Source organism: Dryobates pubescens, chromosome 1, assembly GCF_014839835.1.
Source record: "Dryobates pubescens isolate bDryPub1 chromosome 1, bDryPub1.pri, whole genome shotgun sequence".
In the NCBI taxonomy this organism is placed as follows: Eukaryota; Metazoa; Chordata; class Aves; order Piciformes; family Picidae; genus Dryobates; species Dryobates pubescens.
Window position 1 is genome coordinate 24,003,363 of NC_071612.1, and position 18,049 is coordinate 24,021,411.

At 45.5% G+C, this 18,049-nt stretch overlaps 1 protein-coding gene across 2 annotated transcripts in view; it reads left to right on the plus strand.

Annotated features, from left to right (window-relative positions):
• The first annotated feature begins 6,010 nt into the window (after nt 1-6,010).
• Nucleotides 6,011-18,049, plus strand: part of PPP3CA (protein phosphatase 3 catalytic subunit alpha) — a 232,509-nt gene continuing 220,470 nt past the window's right edge. The window contains exon 1 of one of the 2 annotated variants that reach the window (XM_054162977.1): nt 6,011-6,639. In XM_054162977.1, coding sequence (XP_054018952.1) covers nt 6,582-6,639 — 58 coding nt within the window. In that variant the 5' untranslated portion in view covers nt 6,011-6,581. The remainder of the gene's footprint in view (nt 6,640-18,049) is intronic. The other variant, XM_054162981.1, reaches the window with a different exon arrangement.

An 18,049-nucleotide genomic window follows, 5' to 3' on the forward strand; every position in this document is an offset into this window, starting at 1 on the left:
CCTTTCCTAATGTATATTTTCTGGAAGATTTTAATATTCTCTGGGATAACATCTTAAGGCCTAACACAAAAATCTGTCTTCTGTGGTCTCCCATTAAAAGCAATGTCTAATTAAGAAGCAAAGCCTGCAGGATGAACTCTCTGGGAGCAAATTACTAATTCTTGATAGCAGGACTGTGGTTTAAAGCTGTTGGCAGCATCTTGAGAACAGTTCGACGCTGGAAGCTGCTCCCGAGGGTCCTTTCGTGCAGTTTCACAAAGCACTGGCACAGGCAAAGCAGTGAGGTGGCTGCTCCTCAGCGCTCTGCAGAGGCTTGGGGATGCGCACACCAGCAGGGGGAGATGAGGGGATGTCTTTCCACTTCTGGAAACCTTGGCACTGTTCCCTGCCTTCAAATACATCTATTTCTTCTACACTGAAGCATTTCCACTGCTCAAGCTTGCAGTGCTTAATTAAAGCTGCAATTCTAAACACACTTAGGCAAATCAGTGCAGTGCTCTACTGGATACAGAAGTTGAGTTAAATCAGCTGCTTGCACCTGTAAATCTGTAGGGACAAGATACTCCTGCAGGTTGAGTTTTAAACCAATGCACATTTATCCACAGTGTTGGGCTCCGCCTGGGCTACTGGCCCTGTAGCTGGATGCAACAGGGCAACTGGAGCTGTGGCCCAGCTGTGCAGAATCTGGCACTTGGATAATTTCCCTTAATAGCAGATGTGTCAGGCAACTCTACCAGTTGCTCTTGGCAGTCTGCAGTGCCATTTGGCTGTGGTTTTGCTTCTGACTCTCTTGCTTTTCATTCTTCTTTGCTTAGTCTTGCTCTCTGGTTCCTCTCTCTTTTGTGTTATGCTCCTATACCTCACCTTGTTCCAGCTCTTTGGTTTTGAAATCTCTGGCTTTCTGACTTTCTGACTTTCAGTTTTGTATGAGTCTTTGCACCTCTGGTATCTTGATTTATTCTTGTGTCACCTCCAATACTTGTCTCCAAACTTAATTCTAACCTGGTCTTCACTTCTGTGCTTACTAGAGTAGCCTGATAAAAGTACCTGCTGCTTAAGCAATCTGCAACTGCGGTAAAGGAAACTTGCATTGGCTCACTTCTCAGCCATATTGGAAAGGGGACAGATGTGGAAGACCCTTGCATGGTTTTTCTTGATTCTGCATGCTGCTAGGGATTACAGGCATGAGTTGTAGATCAGTTTTGCACCAGAGGCTGAGTCCAAATGCAAATATTCATTCACAGCTTTACATGGCTACTGCCGTGGTTCTTTTGTATTGAAACCTGTTGTAAGCAGGCCACTTCTGGGAGGGGGCAGTAAGTATTTCTAGAGTTCAAGGTGATTTTCTTTCATTTATATTATTTTTGTATCTGTTGACTTTTAAATCCCAGTCAAGCTCTGTATAATTGCTCATGGCAACATTTGTTACTGTTTTCCATGTTGATTCAGCATCTTGGAATTTGGAGCTAACCTGCTTTCCCTCTCCAGGATTCTGAATGGCATTGCTTGCAATTCATTCCAGCACAATTAATTTTGCTATCATCTGTTCCATGACTCTCTGTAGAACTACCTACTTTGCTTTGCTTTCTAAACCAGGCACAGTATCATTATCAATGTGTATAAACTCTGCTAAAAGCTTCAGGACCAAATTCAGAACCTGTATAAAGAGCTGAGCCACAAGCTTAATAGATGTATGCAAGGGAAAAAATGTGCGAAGCTCCAGAGAGGCTAAGGATGCAACAGGTTAAGTGCTCACGGTGGACATATGAAGAGCACACATGGGGAGAAGAGATGCTGGTTTGTTTCACCATCTGAACTCTCCATCCCTTTGAAAACCTAGCCAGAAAGTGTTTGGATAATACAAAGAATTGTTACCTGCCACAGGCCCTTCATCTCACTCCCTCTTGTGTACTGAGGTAAAAGAAGTGTAGAAACATAGAAAGGTCTGGGTTGGAAGAGACCTCCAAAGGCCATCAAGTCCAGCCCCCTGCAGTGAGCAGGGCCATCCTCCGCTAGATCAGGTTGCTCAGAGCCTTATCAAGCCTGACCTTGAATATCTCCAGGGATGGGGCCTTAACTACTTCCCTCCACAACCTGTTCCAGTGTTCCACCACTGTCATGGTAAAGAACCTGTTCCTAACATCCAACCTAAATCTGCTCTTCTCTAATTTAAAACCATTTGTCAAGAAGATCCTGACAGTGCCCCCTGATGTTGATCTAAATTGGCATATGGTCCTTTGTATAGGTGCTCTACATTGGAGTGAGTCTTGTTTCTTGGGTATGATAGAGCCAAATGGCATGTGGAGTACTGGTAAATTACATACAGGCTTTCCAGGGCCTATACAGCACTTGCTATCAAATTTATTTTGATCAGATCTTGTCAAGTGTAGTTCTTAAGGAAGTTTTAGGTGCTTAGAGTACTGTGAACATGGGCTGCAACAGAACAGTGATGCTCACAATATAAGCATCACATTGAGCTCCACTACAGAACATCTCCTGAAGATGCACTGTCAACATGGACTAGTATGTAGTGGCTAGGACCTAGAAAATAGATTTAGATGCACAGGTGTCAAGAGGTTTTTATATTGAAGGGAAGTACACTGGAGCAATTACAAACCTCTCTTGAAAGAGAAATCCAGACGAACGTTGTTGCATGTATTTTCCTTGCAGCCATCCTAATAGTCAAGACCACTTTCTGACTCCCCTGTACTTCCAAGATAGTGTCAAACTTACATGTAATAAATGTGAAGCCAGAACTTTCAGGAGGCTAAAATGTAATGTGTGAAAGACAGAGTCCCTGCAGCTAGAACAGTTTTTCCCTCTAATAACAATGATTACAATTTTAAAGACTATCTCTTACAATAAGTACTTTAAACAAGTATCTTATTGGTTGAGTCAGTGTGCAAATATATGGTTACACTTCTAGAAGACAATCTTCATCTTGCTGCTGAAATAAAGTCCAGGCAACTTGATTGCTAATCTTTCATGGGGCCTATGACAAAGTTTGGAATCCCTTACTCTGTATATCTTTATGAAACTCTGGCTTAAAATGTCTGCCTTTTTTATTGTATAGGCATTTATTCCTCCTTCCACTTTAGCTGGATGCCGCCACTTTCTGGAGCTGCTGTGTGCTTAAAAGAATCATCATGTCTCACCTAAAGTGGAAAAGAATCACTCATCTGAGGCAAAGAAGCGGGGGACTGACTTATTTTGGACTTGAAAACACTTCTGTCTTCTCCAGCTCTCACAGAACTTGTCTCCAAAATCTGTGATCAGAAGTGACTGCTCTTCAGAAGATCAGAACTTCCCATGTATCATGCTGGGCCTCTGTTCTACTAGGAGATGAAATGAGTAACGATGCTACTAGGGACTGGTGATGCAAGAGGTCAAGCGTGTTCAGATTTTGCCAGAATCCATGGACTGCATTCTTCCCTTTCAAAGATGTGATCTTCATGTTCTCCTTCTACTGTTAAATGAGAAAAAGCAATCTAACATGAAAAAGAAACCTTTGTGTGGAAAAGGTGAAGGATCACCTGTATAGATGGGGGGGCAGGACAGATTTAAGTAATAAGGAATAGTTATGCAACCTTCGCTACTAACATAGACCTGAAATACAGAATTTTTCTAGTCTGTGGCCGTTATGAGAGAATAAATACAGTGTTTGGTGATTTCTCTTTTATTTTCCCTCCCTCCCAGCAAGTATAAGGATTTTAAGAATGATAATGAAAAAAAAACCATCATGGGGTTAAGACTGCACCATACCATCTGTGATCTGAATCCTGGCCACATCATACCTTGCAGAAATGGCATGATAGATGGTATTTGGCAGTGGTACTCACCATTGTCTTATGAAAGCTTATCTGAAAACTCAGTGGAAAGGAAAACTAAATGCATTCAACAGATGCATAATTAAGAATCACAGAATCACAAAATCACAGAATGTCGGGGGCTGGAAGGGACCTCAAGAGATCATCTAGTGCAACCCGCCTGCCAAAGCAGGATCACCTATACCAGGTCACACAGGAACTCGTCCCTAGGGAAAGAACTTTCCCTAGCCTGGCTTGCATATTATAAATGACAACTTAGAAGCAGAGGAACACTGTTAAAAAAATAAAGTCCTAGATAGCTTTCAGAACATGCTGGAGTTGTGACAGTGAATGTCCTTATATAGCAGCAACAGCAATAGTATTTTCTTGTTAAAAAAATCAGAGCTGAAGTCTTCTTGTCTTGTGACTAATGCACGAGCAATCAAAGGCTGGACAGCCCCAGAGTCTCTGTTGCTGCAGCCTATCAAAAAGAATCCACATGACTCATGCAAACAGCCTGCAGTCACAGAAGGACAAATCCAAACTGGTCCTCCGTGTCTTGTGAAGTTGTGGCCCATAAGGTGTAGGCAATACCTGAGTCTCTTGGCCGTACTACATTCCTAACACGCAGCTTCTCCTTCGGTGTCCAAGCGCTGAGTGCCACTAAGCACTGCTTCCTGGCAGTGGGAGCGAATATATAGGCTGCTTTCTGACCAGATTCTTCTGCACACTTGGCACTCTGTGAAATACACCTAGCATATGGGGAGGCTTCTGCATATTTATCATGGGCTTCAGGATTTGTCTGGGCATATATGGAATGCCCTTGCTTAAGCACGAGCTCTGTCTCTTGCATTATCAGTGTGATAGGAGTTTCACATGGGAACTTTGCTGTCCAGCTAGTTTGGGTGTGGGTCGTGGGACAAAAGGGTGGTCATACCACATGGAGCTCATCACAGATGTTGGAACAAGCTAAGAACTCATGCTGCTGTACTGAATGTCAGTTGCATGCAATGTCTTCCCATATTCAGTGAAAATACCACAAGGCCAGCCAACAAAATGTCCCCTAAAAATGTCAGGCAACTCAAAGCAGTGAATATGTGTCATAACTGCCATCTTACTTTCCTTGTGGATTTCTAAAGCAGTAGTATCTACTAAGCAAGCAACATGTACATCACCCTGGAGGGAAATGGGAAGCCAGGTTAGGTGTCTGTTGATTTTTGGCTCATCTACACAACTCTGCAAACATCCCTCTTCCAGAATAGGTGTGCCCTATTTTCCTCTTTAATTAAATCTGGGTGTTAAACTAAACCAGAACAGCTCAGCTTTATTCTGGAAATTAGTCATGAAATTAGTCAGGAATAGCCCCTCCTGAACAGCTGTGTGTACAGACAAGCCCCAAACAATACGTACGTTGTCTGGAACGGTGGGGAACATGGTCACAGGTGTAAATTAATTTCTAATTGCCAAAGAAACACGGAGTTGTTATCTTTCAACCAAAGACAACAAACCCTTCACATCTGACATTTGACCACTGCGTTGGTCATTGCTGGACAGTTTGAGGAAACAGTGGGGCTGGATGGGACTCAAGGCCGAGTGCTGCGATCCACGCCAGCCCTCTTGGCTAACTGACCTGCGCCAGGTGTGCCGGGCAAGACACTCAGTTAGGGGCGGCGAGTCTCTTGCCAGGGCTGTATCGGCAACTCCCCTGAGAGAAGGCTGTTACTTAAGCAGCTCCCCTTCCGTGCAGGTCGGCTGCGCCTGTGCCCGCGGCGTAAACACCAGACTTCGGGATTGACACCCCTCGGGGCAGGTGGCTGGAGCAGCCGGGGCCCGGTGGCTGCCCGCGACCCCCGTACCACGGGCAAGGCGGCCCGGCATGCAGGCGTGGCCACGGGAACAGCTCCCCGGCGGGCAGCCGCCGTAGGTACAGCGAGTACTAAGTGGCGGCCACAGACGAGCTGCCCAGCCCTGCCTGCGGCCTCGCGGTACCTGCGCGCCCGCCGAGCCACGGCCCCGCGGCGGAGCGCCGCTGGTCCCTGCGGTGCGGGTGGGCACACCTGGGCGGTGCGGCGGCGCGGGCGGGGAGGGGCTACCTGACAGTGATTGGCAGATCGGCGGCAGCCAATGGCTGCGCAGGGGAGCGGGGAGCCGGGAGGGCGGGGCCGGGCGGCGCGGCGGGGGGGCTGCGCCGCGGAGCGTGTGCAGCGGCGGGGCCGCGGCCGGTGTCGGTGTGAGTGAGGGGAGAGAGCCCGCAGGGGCGGGGGGCAAGGCACGGGCTCGGGTCCCGTTACAGGGCGGCGGCGGACGCGGCCGGTGGCGGCGGGAGGAGCTGGAGCAGCCGGCGGCGCGGCGCGGAGGAAGGAAGCTCAGGGCTGGCCGCTGCGTGTGCAACCTGGCTGTTCCTGCTGCCCGCGTCCACTCGCGGCTTTTCCTGCCGGCGCTGCCTGACAGCCGCCTGCCGCGGGTGTTGTCGCCGGGGTCTTTAGCGGGAGGCAGGAAGAGCGAGCCGTCCTAAGCAGCCCGGAGGCGTGATTGAAAGAGAGCAATAATTAACTGAAGGAGGAAGAGGAGGAGGACGGGGGTGGAGGAAGACGAAGGAAGAAGGCACCGCGCGGCAGAGCCCAGCCGAGCCAGCGATCGGCGGCGGGACGCGGCAACTTCGGCCGCAGCGGAGGAGCCGGAGCCCGAGCCCTGACCGCAGCGGCGGCCGCCGCCTCAGTCCGCGCCTGCCCTGCCCGAGGGGAGAGAGCCCCGCCGCCTCCCCGGCCGCCGGACATGTCGGAGCATAAGGCCGTTGATCCTAAGTTATCGACGACGGACAGGGTGGTGAAAGGTAGGTGCTGCGCCCCTGCCACCCTTTCGACCGGGTCGTCCCGCCATGCCCCCGGTTGGGGTCGCGTCCGTCCTCCCCTTCCCTGCCCCAGGCAGGTACCGCGGGGTTGCCGGCGGCGCGGCAGCTATAAGCTGTGGGCTGGGCCCGGGGGCTTGTGCCGGGCCCCGGTGGAGGGTTTGCGGCTTCCCTCGCTTGCCCGCCTGGCGCTACATTGCAGCAATCCCCCTCCTCCCCCGCGCCGCCTCCCCCTCTCCGCCTTGAAGGAGCTGCACAGGGCTGGCGTGAGAGAGAGGGGGAGCCCCAGCTTCCTCACCCGCCCCGGTGCCTGGGGGAGAGAGGGGCAGGGCTCGGCCCCCTCCCCCAGCCCGCCTGCTCCTCCGGGCATCCCTTCTTCCTCCTTCTCCTCTTCCTCCTCCTCGTTTGGACTGCGCTCCCTGGAGCCCCCTCCCGCAGGCTGCGCCGCCGCTTGTCACTGCCGTTCGGCTCCCTGCATGCAGCAGGGTGCCTGGAAACCTCCCCGCGCCCACAGCCGGAGCTCCGCTCCCCCCAAATCCAAACCCTTCTGCGAGGGAAGAGGCTGTACTGCTCGGCTTCCCCTTCCCGCTGCTCCCTGCAGGGCCACCCCCGCGGAGGGGATGCCGACTCGGGGCGGGGGGGGGGGGGGGGGGGAGCTGGGGGCGGCCGTGGCCGTGGGCGCAGGGGGGTGGCGGGGCGCGGGCACTGTGGGAGGCGGTGAAGGCTGCTCCTTTCTCCTCCTCCTCTTTCTCCTCCTCCTCCATCGCCGTCTCTCGCTGACGGCCCGGCCTGCGTGGATGTGAAGCTATCCAGCGGTCGTACTGTGGCCGTGCACCCGCGTGTGCGTGCAGACGTGCGTGGGGGTGGCGCGGCTCCATGATTTTTGCTCGGTCTCGGAGGTACGCGTGTGCTGCGAACCTCGGCCGTGTAAACAAATTAGAGTTGGGATTAACAGCACGTTGTGCCCTGCAGTACAGACCAAGGGCTCATTTACTGGGCAGTGCCTGCTTTGCACTGCACAGGGACGTTTCTTGCGGCGTCTGTGTTCAGTGGTCTGGGCTTTTGGTTCGGTTAGGGATTTCTTTTAGTTATTTTTTTTAATTTTATTTGTGTCTGTGTGTTTATTTTCCCTTCTCTATCGGCAGCAGATAGTGTATAAGGTTAGGTTATCAGCCCCGTACCAGTGTAGTGTTATGGTAGAAAGCACGAATCCTGGCTGCAGTATGCATCTTTCCAGAACCCAGCTGGCTGGAAATTGAAATGGCCTTGGAATCTGCATTTTTTTTGTATTTACATGAGTGTACACCAAAACTAAGCGTTCAATGTGAATGTTATTCCAAAAGGTGTAGAATCACTGCGTTTGTATTTATCTGTACAGTTCTTACGACTTTCGCTCTCTTACTTCATTTTTTTTTCCTCCCCTCCAAATGAAATTGTAGTCTTTAAGATGTTGTCAGAAATGTGATTACGAGCACAAGGAGAATTTTAAAAGAATGACTTGGGAATTCGCCTTTTCCTCCTAATAGCTGGGATATTTACTGCTTGTTGAAGTAGTCACTCTGTTACATCACAAGAAGAGTAGGCTTTTGAAGCCTGGAACAGCTCCCGTTAACTGAAGCTTACCTTCTGTGGAAACAAGAAATGACCATCCCATTGATCCCATTGGGAACACTACATTGTGATTATGGGATGCCTTTGTTTACCAAAAAATCTGTCTTTGTCCTAACACATGACCAAACACTTATGATCATTGCTGTGGCAGAACTTCCTTTGGCTTAAATGGGTGGTCATCATGAGCAGGAATGATGTGTGTTTACAAAGCCCTCGATGGTTTCGGTGCATCCGAGTGTGTTTTGTCAGTATTCTGTGTTTTTCATTTTTTTGCTTTGCGTGTTTCACACGGGGGATGCTTTACAAAAATACCTAGCTACACACGCTGCTAAGCTGCCTTAGAAACGGTGCTTTCAGGTGTTTGAGGCAACTAAATTAGAAATCGACTTGGTCAGACTCGGAAGTGAACAAAAAGAGCAGAACATGCTTGTTCCCTGGCCATCCGTTGCACCTGGTAACCATTACCTCATACTGTCAGTGTTTCACTGGAGATGGGAAGATCTGTTTAACTAGTTCTATCCTTTATTAAATGCCAAAATCCTTCTAAGTTCTTAAAATAGCAGCTGAAGAGGGTAGTACACAATAAACTGACCCTTAATAGGGTTATTCTTTGCTTTATGGGTCGGCGGTCGTGTAAGAAACTCAAAGAGTAGCCTAAGCAAAAAAAATTGCCCTAATAAAAATAGAGATGGCTAAAGATCACTTTGTTTCTTTCATGTATACATGGTTTGGACCTTCTTAAGGTGAATAACTGAAACAGGCTTTCAGTGTTACATGAAGAAGGAAAAAATAGTAAATAATGCCCCCTTGTAAGCACCTATGCAAGCAGTTGGGAGAGCCTTGCTGTCGTAGAGGAGAAAAACAGATATTCTGATCTTGCTGAGATACAACCTAGGAAAACAACTTTGTATTTTTTTTTAAGTTAGAATAGCATATAAAACCTTACTTGGAAAGGAAATGGTTTTAGCATATGGACACAGGCTTTGGATGAAACTCTTCTGTTTGCCTTTGTGTTTGGTGGGGTTTTTTATTTAGTTAGTTATTTTTTAATTGTCTTTGGGTTAGCATAGGATTTAAAAACCTTTGTGTTTTACTGGTGCACAACAGGAGATGTCTCCTGACGGCAGTTCTGGGCTGACTGGTGAATTTCCTGGCTCGGTACAGTTACATAACAGCAGGGTGGGTTTGGGGAGGTTATGGTTCCAGCAGCTTCATGCAGATTGCCAGTGGTTGAGAGCTGCCTCTCTTGAGGGGTTGCTGTGGGCTTCCCTCCTCCCCACTCCTCTGTCTACTCATACTTCAACTCAAATGTACCGAGATGTGGAGTATTTCTGCAGGTGAGCGCTTCACTCAATTATGCTTTGCTCATTGTCTGAACTGTGTTCAAACTGATAAGAACAAAGAATAAAATTTTCCACTTCTCCTAGAACTATAAGGCTTAGGAGCCCCTCAAGTTTGTAAGGCCCTGGTCTTCTCTCACCCGGTGAGAGTTTTGTGGCTTGTACACAACTCCATTTGAGAGCTGGAATGAAATGTTTGAATCTGACACTGCCTTGCAGTGAGCATTGGGAAGAAGAAATTCAAGCCTGTGTGTAATGTTTTCAAAAGCAAATTAACTCTTCTTAAAGTTGACAAAACTGCCTTCTGCTGAGTTAAAGGAAAGGTGTGTGAATCCAGAGGATGCACTTCCAGTTCCAGAAGTCTTTATTTGGGTTAATCTCCTTAAGGTGTGTGTTATGATTCAAATTGGAAAATTGCCTTTACTCCCTGTATTTTATGGTCCTCTTTGTTGACTGCAGATGTGATTATCTGTACACACTGGTATCCTCAGAAGTTTGCAGGATCAAGGCTTAGGCCAACATAGTATTGCAGCAAATGCTAATTTGATGTACTTCAAATTTGATATTCTTAGCTTTTGTTTTTTTTTTTTTTTTAATTGGAGGCATGACACAGCCTTCATCTGGACAGAACTGTCTTCTAAGTTCTTGTCCTTCTTCAGGACAATCCTTTTTAACTCCTGACTTGCCAGCCAGTTTGGTTGTTCTTGTGAAGGTAGGGATACCTGTCCAGGAAAAACTGGACTGAGGATAGTAGCTCATTCCTCATGGGTCACTTAACAGCTGCCTGATGTCAACAGCTCTTGGTCACTACTGACAGAGTAAGATTTGAACCCCATTGACCTGGAGGGAGAAGCTGTGTATCGTGTTACTTGACCTCCTCAAAATATTCAGTGTTACATTACTGTCTTCTAGAAATACTGCTTCAAAGCAGACTATTAGTAAACAAAAACTTCAGAAGTGGCCTTGAGAAGTCAAGTCAGTATTTCTTGGAAATCTTGCTGTTAGCTAGAGACAGACATTGTTTTGGTTCATCTGAGCAGGTCAGATGGTTATGTGCTTCTGAGTGATTTGGGTGTTTTGATTTATTTATTAAGGAAAGTGGCTTGTGACCCTTGATGTTGGCAGTCTCCTTTCCTGTTGTGAGTGGAGGTATCTACAGTTATATCAACAATTGACACCACCTTAAAAAACCCAGACACTGCTCTCTGCTGTCTCTGAGTTGCAAACCGTGTCATCGTTAATGGTCTGCTAATGCTCAGGCTCGTTGTTGTTTGCAGTGGAATCTGAATGCCAGCTTATGATCGATAAGTTATCCATCAGCGTTAATTTCAGATTCATGAAAAGCAAAATTGCTGTCAATAATATGAGTTAGTAGTGAAGCTTAGAGTTCCTATTTGCCAAAGGCTTGTGCTTCAGTGTGGAATCTTGCACTGGTGTACTGCAGGTGTCTCTCTGAGTCTAGTGCAATTTTTCCAGCGTAGATGTATTGTGTCATGCTGGGCTGCTCTGCAGAGCTTTTTGAGTGGTGGTGTTGTGATCTGAATGTCAGCAGTGTTGGTGAATTTGGTGTATATATATTTTAGTGTAAATTTGAGCTTTGGGAAATATGACAAGGACCAGTGTTACTTGGATAGTTATAGCTGTATACTGACAGTAAATGGTTTTGTGCTCTTCTGAGGGTTCACTATCTGGCTGGTCTTCATGAGGGAAATGACGGAGTTGCTTTGTAGCTGTTGCAACTAGCATAGGAAAGCTGACTCCATTGTTCTTTTAATTTATCCTCGTAGCACTTAATTAGGAATGTGCTCCCTCACTCAGAGGAAGCCTCCATCTGGGCTAAAGGACTGTTCCCAAGTAGACCATCCACCTTCAGCTATGTGAGAAGGGTGGCACTTGTACAGCTGGGGATTATCTGCTCTCCCTCATCCCCTTTCACCTTCATGTTCCTCCACCTCAGCTTTGGTAACTAATTGCAGGTCCCCTTGGTAGCTTTGTGAAGCAAACCATGTGAGATGCAGCTGAGAGCAGAAAACAGCTGCATGTTTTTTTGCATAGGCTTTATGGTTACCTGGGAAAGAAAATGAGGCTGGCTCAGGGTTTTTTTTTCTTATACGTAAGTGCTTTGTTCTTATTTTGTGGTCAAAACTAAGTTAATACTTTAAAGACCAGTGGATTCTGCCAGCTGGATGCTGCTTGGCTAATTGCAGTCTGTGTATGTTTTACACTGTGTAAGGCTGTACGTGTATGTGATGGGCATATAAAACTCAGAAAGGGTTGTCAGTGTAGTGATGGGAAACTGAAACAAAACCAAAGTACAGTGCTTGACAGTTAAGCTTGTGTAATAAAGCTGGTGATTTATTTTGATTTCTGAACTCGCTGAACCTCTTAGTCATTAAGATCATTTTGTAAATAAGATCTTTAGCAAAACAAGTCCTTTGCTGTATAGGCACGTGGGGGGAAAATTGTGTTTGTGCTGAAGGGTGACTTTCTTCTGGAGCTAATGCTGCCCTGCGTAGATGGGAAGCTTTTCTTATGTTCTGTATTGTGAGAGTGGCTTGCTGAGTGTGCTTGGTCTTGGGACTTTTATGAGGCGAGGAGTGAAATTGCTTTGTGTGTGTTAAAAACCTTTTGTATAGTTCTCAGTTCCACACTGGCTAAAGCTGTCTTCGGTTACCTGCTCTCTTTGGCTGAACCTGGTGCTTCTCATACCGGTGGTGGTGAGAAACTTGAAAGATTAGTTCATGGTGGATGTTATCAACATCTAACTTGATTGGAAAATATGAGCCAGTTGAGGTCATTTTCCATAGGGGGATGTTGTAGGGAGCAGTTGCTTCCTCTCAATTCCTGAACTGAATGGTATCTAATTCCATCGCATGTATCCCCCTTAGAAATGATGTTGCCTGGCTGTGCTTGCTTTTCTGTGCAGGTTATGGTAGGAAAATTAAATACAAAATGTGTTTACCTTTGTTTACATTACCTGATATTTCAAATTATTATTTTATTGCCCTGTGACTTGCAGGACCTGTCACATTCCTTCTCGTCTGGTATTTCCAAAGGGATTTCCTGTCAAAAGTAGTTCTGAATAATGTCAGTGAATTAGTACCTGTAGCTTGCACACTCCAAAGTAATTTTATTATTTTTTTTTTCCTAATGTCTTCTCTTTTGCTGAGTGGCTTCTACTTGAAATACAAAAGCAGGACCATAAGTTAAATTTGGTACTCCATTTAAAGATGAATATTAATTTGTCGAAGGCTTCCTAGTGATGTTGAAGCAGCACATAGTGGGAAATAGTTCCACCTTCAGAACTTTTAAGAATGTGGAGGCAAGTTATTTCCTTAAGAGTATTTCAAGATGCAGAGATACTGCTTAACACTTTTATCAAGCATGCCATAAAAGAAGCCACAAGTTTCTGAAGTGAAAGCCACTTCAAATCCTCTTCATGAACAGGTGCCTTCTGACAGTGTTTTCTATGTGGTTTCAGCCGTCAAATGCAAGTTACAATTGCATAATGGTTCTTCAGCTGAGAACTTAAGTCATTTCCTGTTCTGATAATCAGTCATTTATGTTGACTTCCCCCATAAAAGGTCATTTTATGGCTACTCAATCAATAATGGTGGAAACTATCATCCTGGTTCTGAAAATTATCATAGCGGATGTGCAGCCCAGTTCCTGGTGAAGCGCTGAGCTCACAGAGCGACCTGCCGCTCTGGCTGTAGATTCAGATTGCTGGAGGTTGTACCCCATGGACATTCTTGCGTTTTCCTTTAATTATGGAAGGAAGGAAGAGATAGAAGATAATATGTGGAGAAATAGGGAGACAACAACTGTTATGGTGGTAAATTTTTCATCTAAAGATAAAAATCCGAATGACTTATTCCTGCTCTACTTACTCCTCCACCAGAAAGCCGCTACTGTTGAAATAACACCTCCTTGGCAGTCCTATATGTGCTTTTTAAACCAACTATGATATCTATATTTGTAAGCAAGGTTAGGCATGTTAGTGTTGATATGGCAACACTGCTGCGTGAGGAGAACATGGCTGCTTATTTAACTTGGAATCACGATGCCAACACAATCTACATCCAGTTTGCAATTAGTACCGTGTCTGTTTGGGGCTGGAGAGGGGAAGAAGCAGAGCTGAAAGGCACAGAAAGTCAAAAATGGTGTTTTATTTAGACCTTAATTCCTGGGTGCCTGGGAATCAGAATCGCAGGGGCTGGAAGGGACCTCCAAAAGATCATCTAGTCCAACACCATTGTACATGCTTATGGGGTAGGTGACCTTCTTTCTTTTTGGGGTGTATTTGAAAACATTCGGTTTGAGGATTGTCTGCTACTCAAAATCCTTTCTACTTGGAAATAAAATTGTGCTGTACTGAACTTATTTGCAGGTTCTATTTGGTTTTGGTGAGTTATGGCTGCTTGGTGTTTTATTTTTAATACTTTCTTCCTCTTGTGTTTCACTGTGTCCTTTCTTTTCCTGGCTATTCCTTTCATACACTTCTGCAAATTTTTGTCTTTATTGCTCTCATACTTACTGCTAAGTATGTTGAGCAACCCGGTAGCTGTGATTTGGTTCTGTGAACCTAATGCAAGAGGCTCACTGAATATGGTACATCTCTAGACTGTTTAGGAGGACTTGCAGAAATAGGACAAGGGGCAATGGTTTTAAAATGGAGTAGGGTAGGTTTAGGTTGGACACAAGGAGGAAGTTGTTCACGATGAGACTGGTAAAATACTAGAACAGGTTGCCCAGGAATGTTGTTTAGGCCCTGTCCCTGGAGACATTCAAGATCAGACTTGCTCTGGCCTTAGGCAGCCTGATCTAGTTGAAAGTGTCCCTACTCACTGCAGGGGGGTTGGACAAGATGACCTTTGAGGATCTTTCTCAACTCAGTGCAGTCTGTGAATTTAGAGGCATCTGTAGGTGCCTGGGGAAGCACATGAGAATAGGGGAAGTATATTCTGCTGCTTCTCAGACCGATGTTGTAATGCTGCAGCCAGCTGCTGACTGTAGCTTTCTTTTCAGTGAATAGCTCTACTATCAGTGTGCTGTTCCAGCTCTATCCAGCTTGTCACAGAAGGATGTCTCTATTTTGCAATTCAGCTGCTGCTTGCAGGTTGCTTAGCAGTAATGGTGAATATTCGCGGTGCAACTGTTGGTTCGAACTCGTGTAGTTTGCTACAAGCTCTGAGGGCTAGCATAGATGGTGTGTTTTGGTTAATTTGAGAAGCAGTAAGCACTCATGCTTTGATGTCTTTGCAACCAGATGTGGAAGTTAGTTGGCAGTGGAAGATAAGATTTGGTGAGGTTGGAAAAACTTTAACAAACTGAAGTTCACATATGAGTAAACTTTAAAACTCTCGTCTTAAACTCTAAGCCTAAAAGGGGCAGAACCTAGTCTGCAATGAGAGTGTACAGAATCTTTGTGGTAAAGAAAGGAAATCTGTGCTAAAATATGGTTACATTAACTCTTCCAATAATAATAGTTACTTTTCCACCTTTCAGGTAAGGATATATGGCTTAATATAATTGCAGTCTGATGTGTTACAGGGCTTTTAAAATTGAGAAGTGCTGTAATGGGTTTAAACATGGACTAATGAAGAGAGGTATGGGTATAACAATGCCAGTATTCTACACCATATTCTTTTTCTCCATCCCATCTTACAGAGGCATGCAGCTTAGACATCCTATTGCATCAGATTCACGTGGGTAAAAACACTTACCCTTGAGTCATCCTGGCTGTTGCACAGTGTAGAATTGGAGTGGGGCAAAAAAAAGTAAATCTGACCTGCTGTGGAGCAAATTCTGCCATGATACTTGCTAGAAAAGGAAGTGCACTTTGAACTTCTGATTGGAATAGTGAAAATAACATGTGTTGGGAATGGTTTCTGCAGATGTGACAACTGCAGGTAGTCTTTAGCGCTCACCCTGGGCATTGTTCAATAGACTTAATTAATAGAATGCAAACTACAGGTTTTTGGCCTACTTCAGTGTGTGATTAGATGTTAATTTTTAATTCAGGTTTTCTGTAAGTGTCTTTGAATGTAGGACTTCCTTTTTAAAAAAAAAAAAAAAAAAAAAAGAACTTGCTCATAGTGATATCTTAGTAGAATAGAATGGAATAGAATAGACCAGGTTGGAAGAGACCTTCAAGATCATCACGTCCAACCTATTAACTAATCCAACCCACCTAAACAACTAACCCATGGCACCAAGCACCCCATCAACTCTCCTCCTGAACACCTCCAATGACGGTGACTCCACCATCTCCCCGGGCAGCCCATTCCAATGGGCAATCACTCTCTCTGTGTAGAACTTCTTCCTCACCTCCAGCCTAAACCTCCCCTGGTGCAGCCTGAGACTGTGTCCTCTTGTTCTGGTACTGGCTGCCTGGGAGAAGAGACCAACCTCCGTCTGTCTACAACCTCCCTTCAGGTAGTTGTAGAGAGCAATAAGGTCACCCTTGAGCCTCCTCTTCTCCAGGCTAAGCAACCCCAGCTCCCTCAGCCTCTCCTCATAGGGCTTGTGTTCCAAACCCCTCACCAATTTGTTGCCCTTCTCTGGACATGTTCCCAGCAACTCAGCATCCTTCCTATACTGAGGGGCCCAGAACTGAATTATACTGAATTAAAGTAGTTGTGTGGCCACATAAACCATGAACAACTTGGGAACTTTGCTTTGAGGTAACCATAATTTGAAAATAAATGCAGTCTCAATTGATGGCTCAAAGTGAGAAGAAGAGTCTTCCATTGATGTGTTTGCTTATTAATACAAGTTCAACAGTTATTTCTCTTTCTTTGGATTGGGATGTTTTGTTGTGTGTGGTTTGTTTTGGTTTTTCCCCGCCCTGTGGTTGTATTTGTTGATATCAGGTTGTAGATTTCAGTTAGTGATAGGACTAGGGGTAATGGAACAAAGCTGGAGGTGGGGAGATTCAGGCTGGATGTGAGGAGGAAGTTCTTCATCATGAGAGTGGTGAAGCCCTGGAATGGGTTGTCCAGGGAGGTGGTTGAGGCCCCATCCCTGGAGGTGTTTAAGACCAGGCTGGATGATGCTCTGGCCAGCCTGATCTAGTGTAGGGTGTCCCTGCCCATGGCAGGGGGGTTGGAATGAGATGATCCTTGTGGTCCCTTCCAACCCTGACTGATACTATGATTTGCTCCTATGAAAACAGGTGTATGCTGTGTATGATTAGGTGGCAATCTTCCTGGAGTGTTTAGAATTATTCTGGAAGGGTGGGGTGTGTGTGTGTGTGTTTGTGCTTGGTTTTCTGTTTGTTTTTCTGTCCTCAAAGTAGAGAAAGTGTCACAATTAAAATTAGTGATCTGCTTACCTTGCTAGCTTGAGGGAAAAGGAAAGGCAGTGCGGGAGCTTGTGACTTATTTCTGGTCTGTAGTTCTATATGGGTGGTTTTGCATGGGAAGGCACAGGGTAGGAGAGGGAATGATACTCAGTGTATGACATTAAATAGCATATTCCAGGTTCTGTGGAGATTTTATCTGAGAATGCATGCTTTCCTCTATCTCCATCTGTCAAGGAGTAATGCTCTAGTAGAAAGAGTTATATCTGAAAATTCTTTCTGCCTGTATATGTTTTCCTCCCACCCCCATTCAAACCTTTTCTTTGCATTTACTTTGAAACCTTATGAAAAACTCTGATTTGGTGCATGCCTAGTGCTGTTAACAAAACAATGAAAAGCTTTTAGATCAGGCCCTGTTGTTGACTCCCGAGAAAAGATGTTTCATCATCCACTTCAGACTTGAGAAAGTATTTGCTCAGCACGCTTCTTTTCAACAACAGATTTGGGCTTTCTTGGCTGAATTCTGGTTTTGTCACTGGAGAGGACAATTTTGGTAATTGAGTACCTTTTTTATTGACAATCATTTTGTGAGCAGTGTACACAGGATCGACAATTTGAATGCAGAGCCATTCATACAAAATCCCTTCCCATCCCACCAAACTCCAGAAACAATTAATGGGGAGAAATTTAAACAATCAAAATAAGCATTTGAGCAATTTTTTAAGTTTTTTTTTTTTTTTTTTTTCCATGATGTTTGCCAGGTTCCAGTTTGATGTAGATTACAATGGTCATACTGTGTTACAGCCTTTGGAAAAGTGCAACTGGTTATTAGCTGCAGTGACACCAACAGCTGTAGTGTTTTATGATAACAGCTGGGAACAATCTAGTTCTCTTCAGTAACTTTCTATTATTGCTTCTTTCATGCCATTTTTCAAATGAGAAAGTGGGATTATGGTGTTTGCTCTCTATTTTGCACCAGGGATTTCTTCGTAGGCAGGGGTGGCAATTGGGTATCGAAATACGGCGTTGCTGTTTGCGACTTGGAACGTTCTCCTCTGCAGGACCTGTTTCATAACCTGCTGAAATATGTGGGAGTTGGGAGGCTTTTCATTAACTTGAGTAAGCTGTGAATCAAGTCATC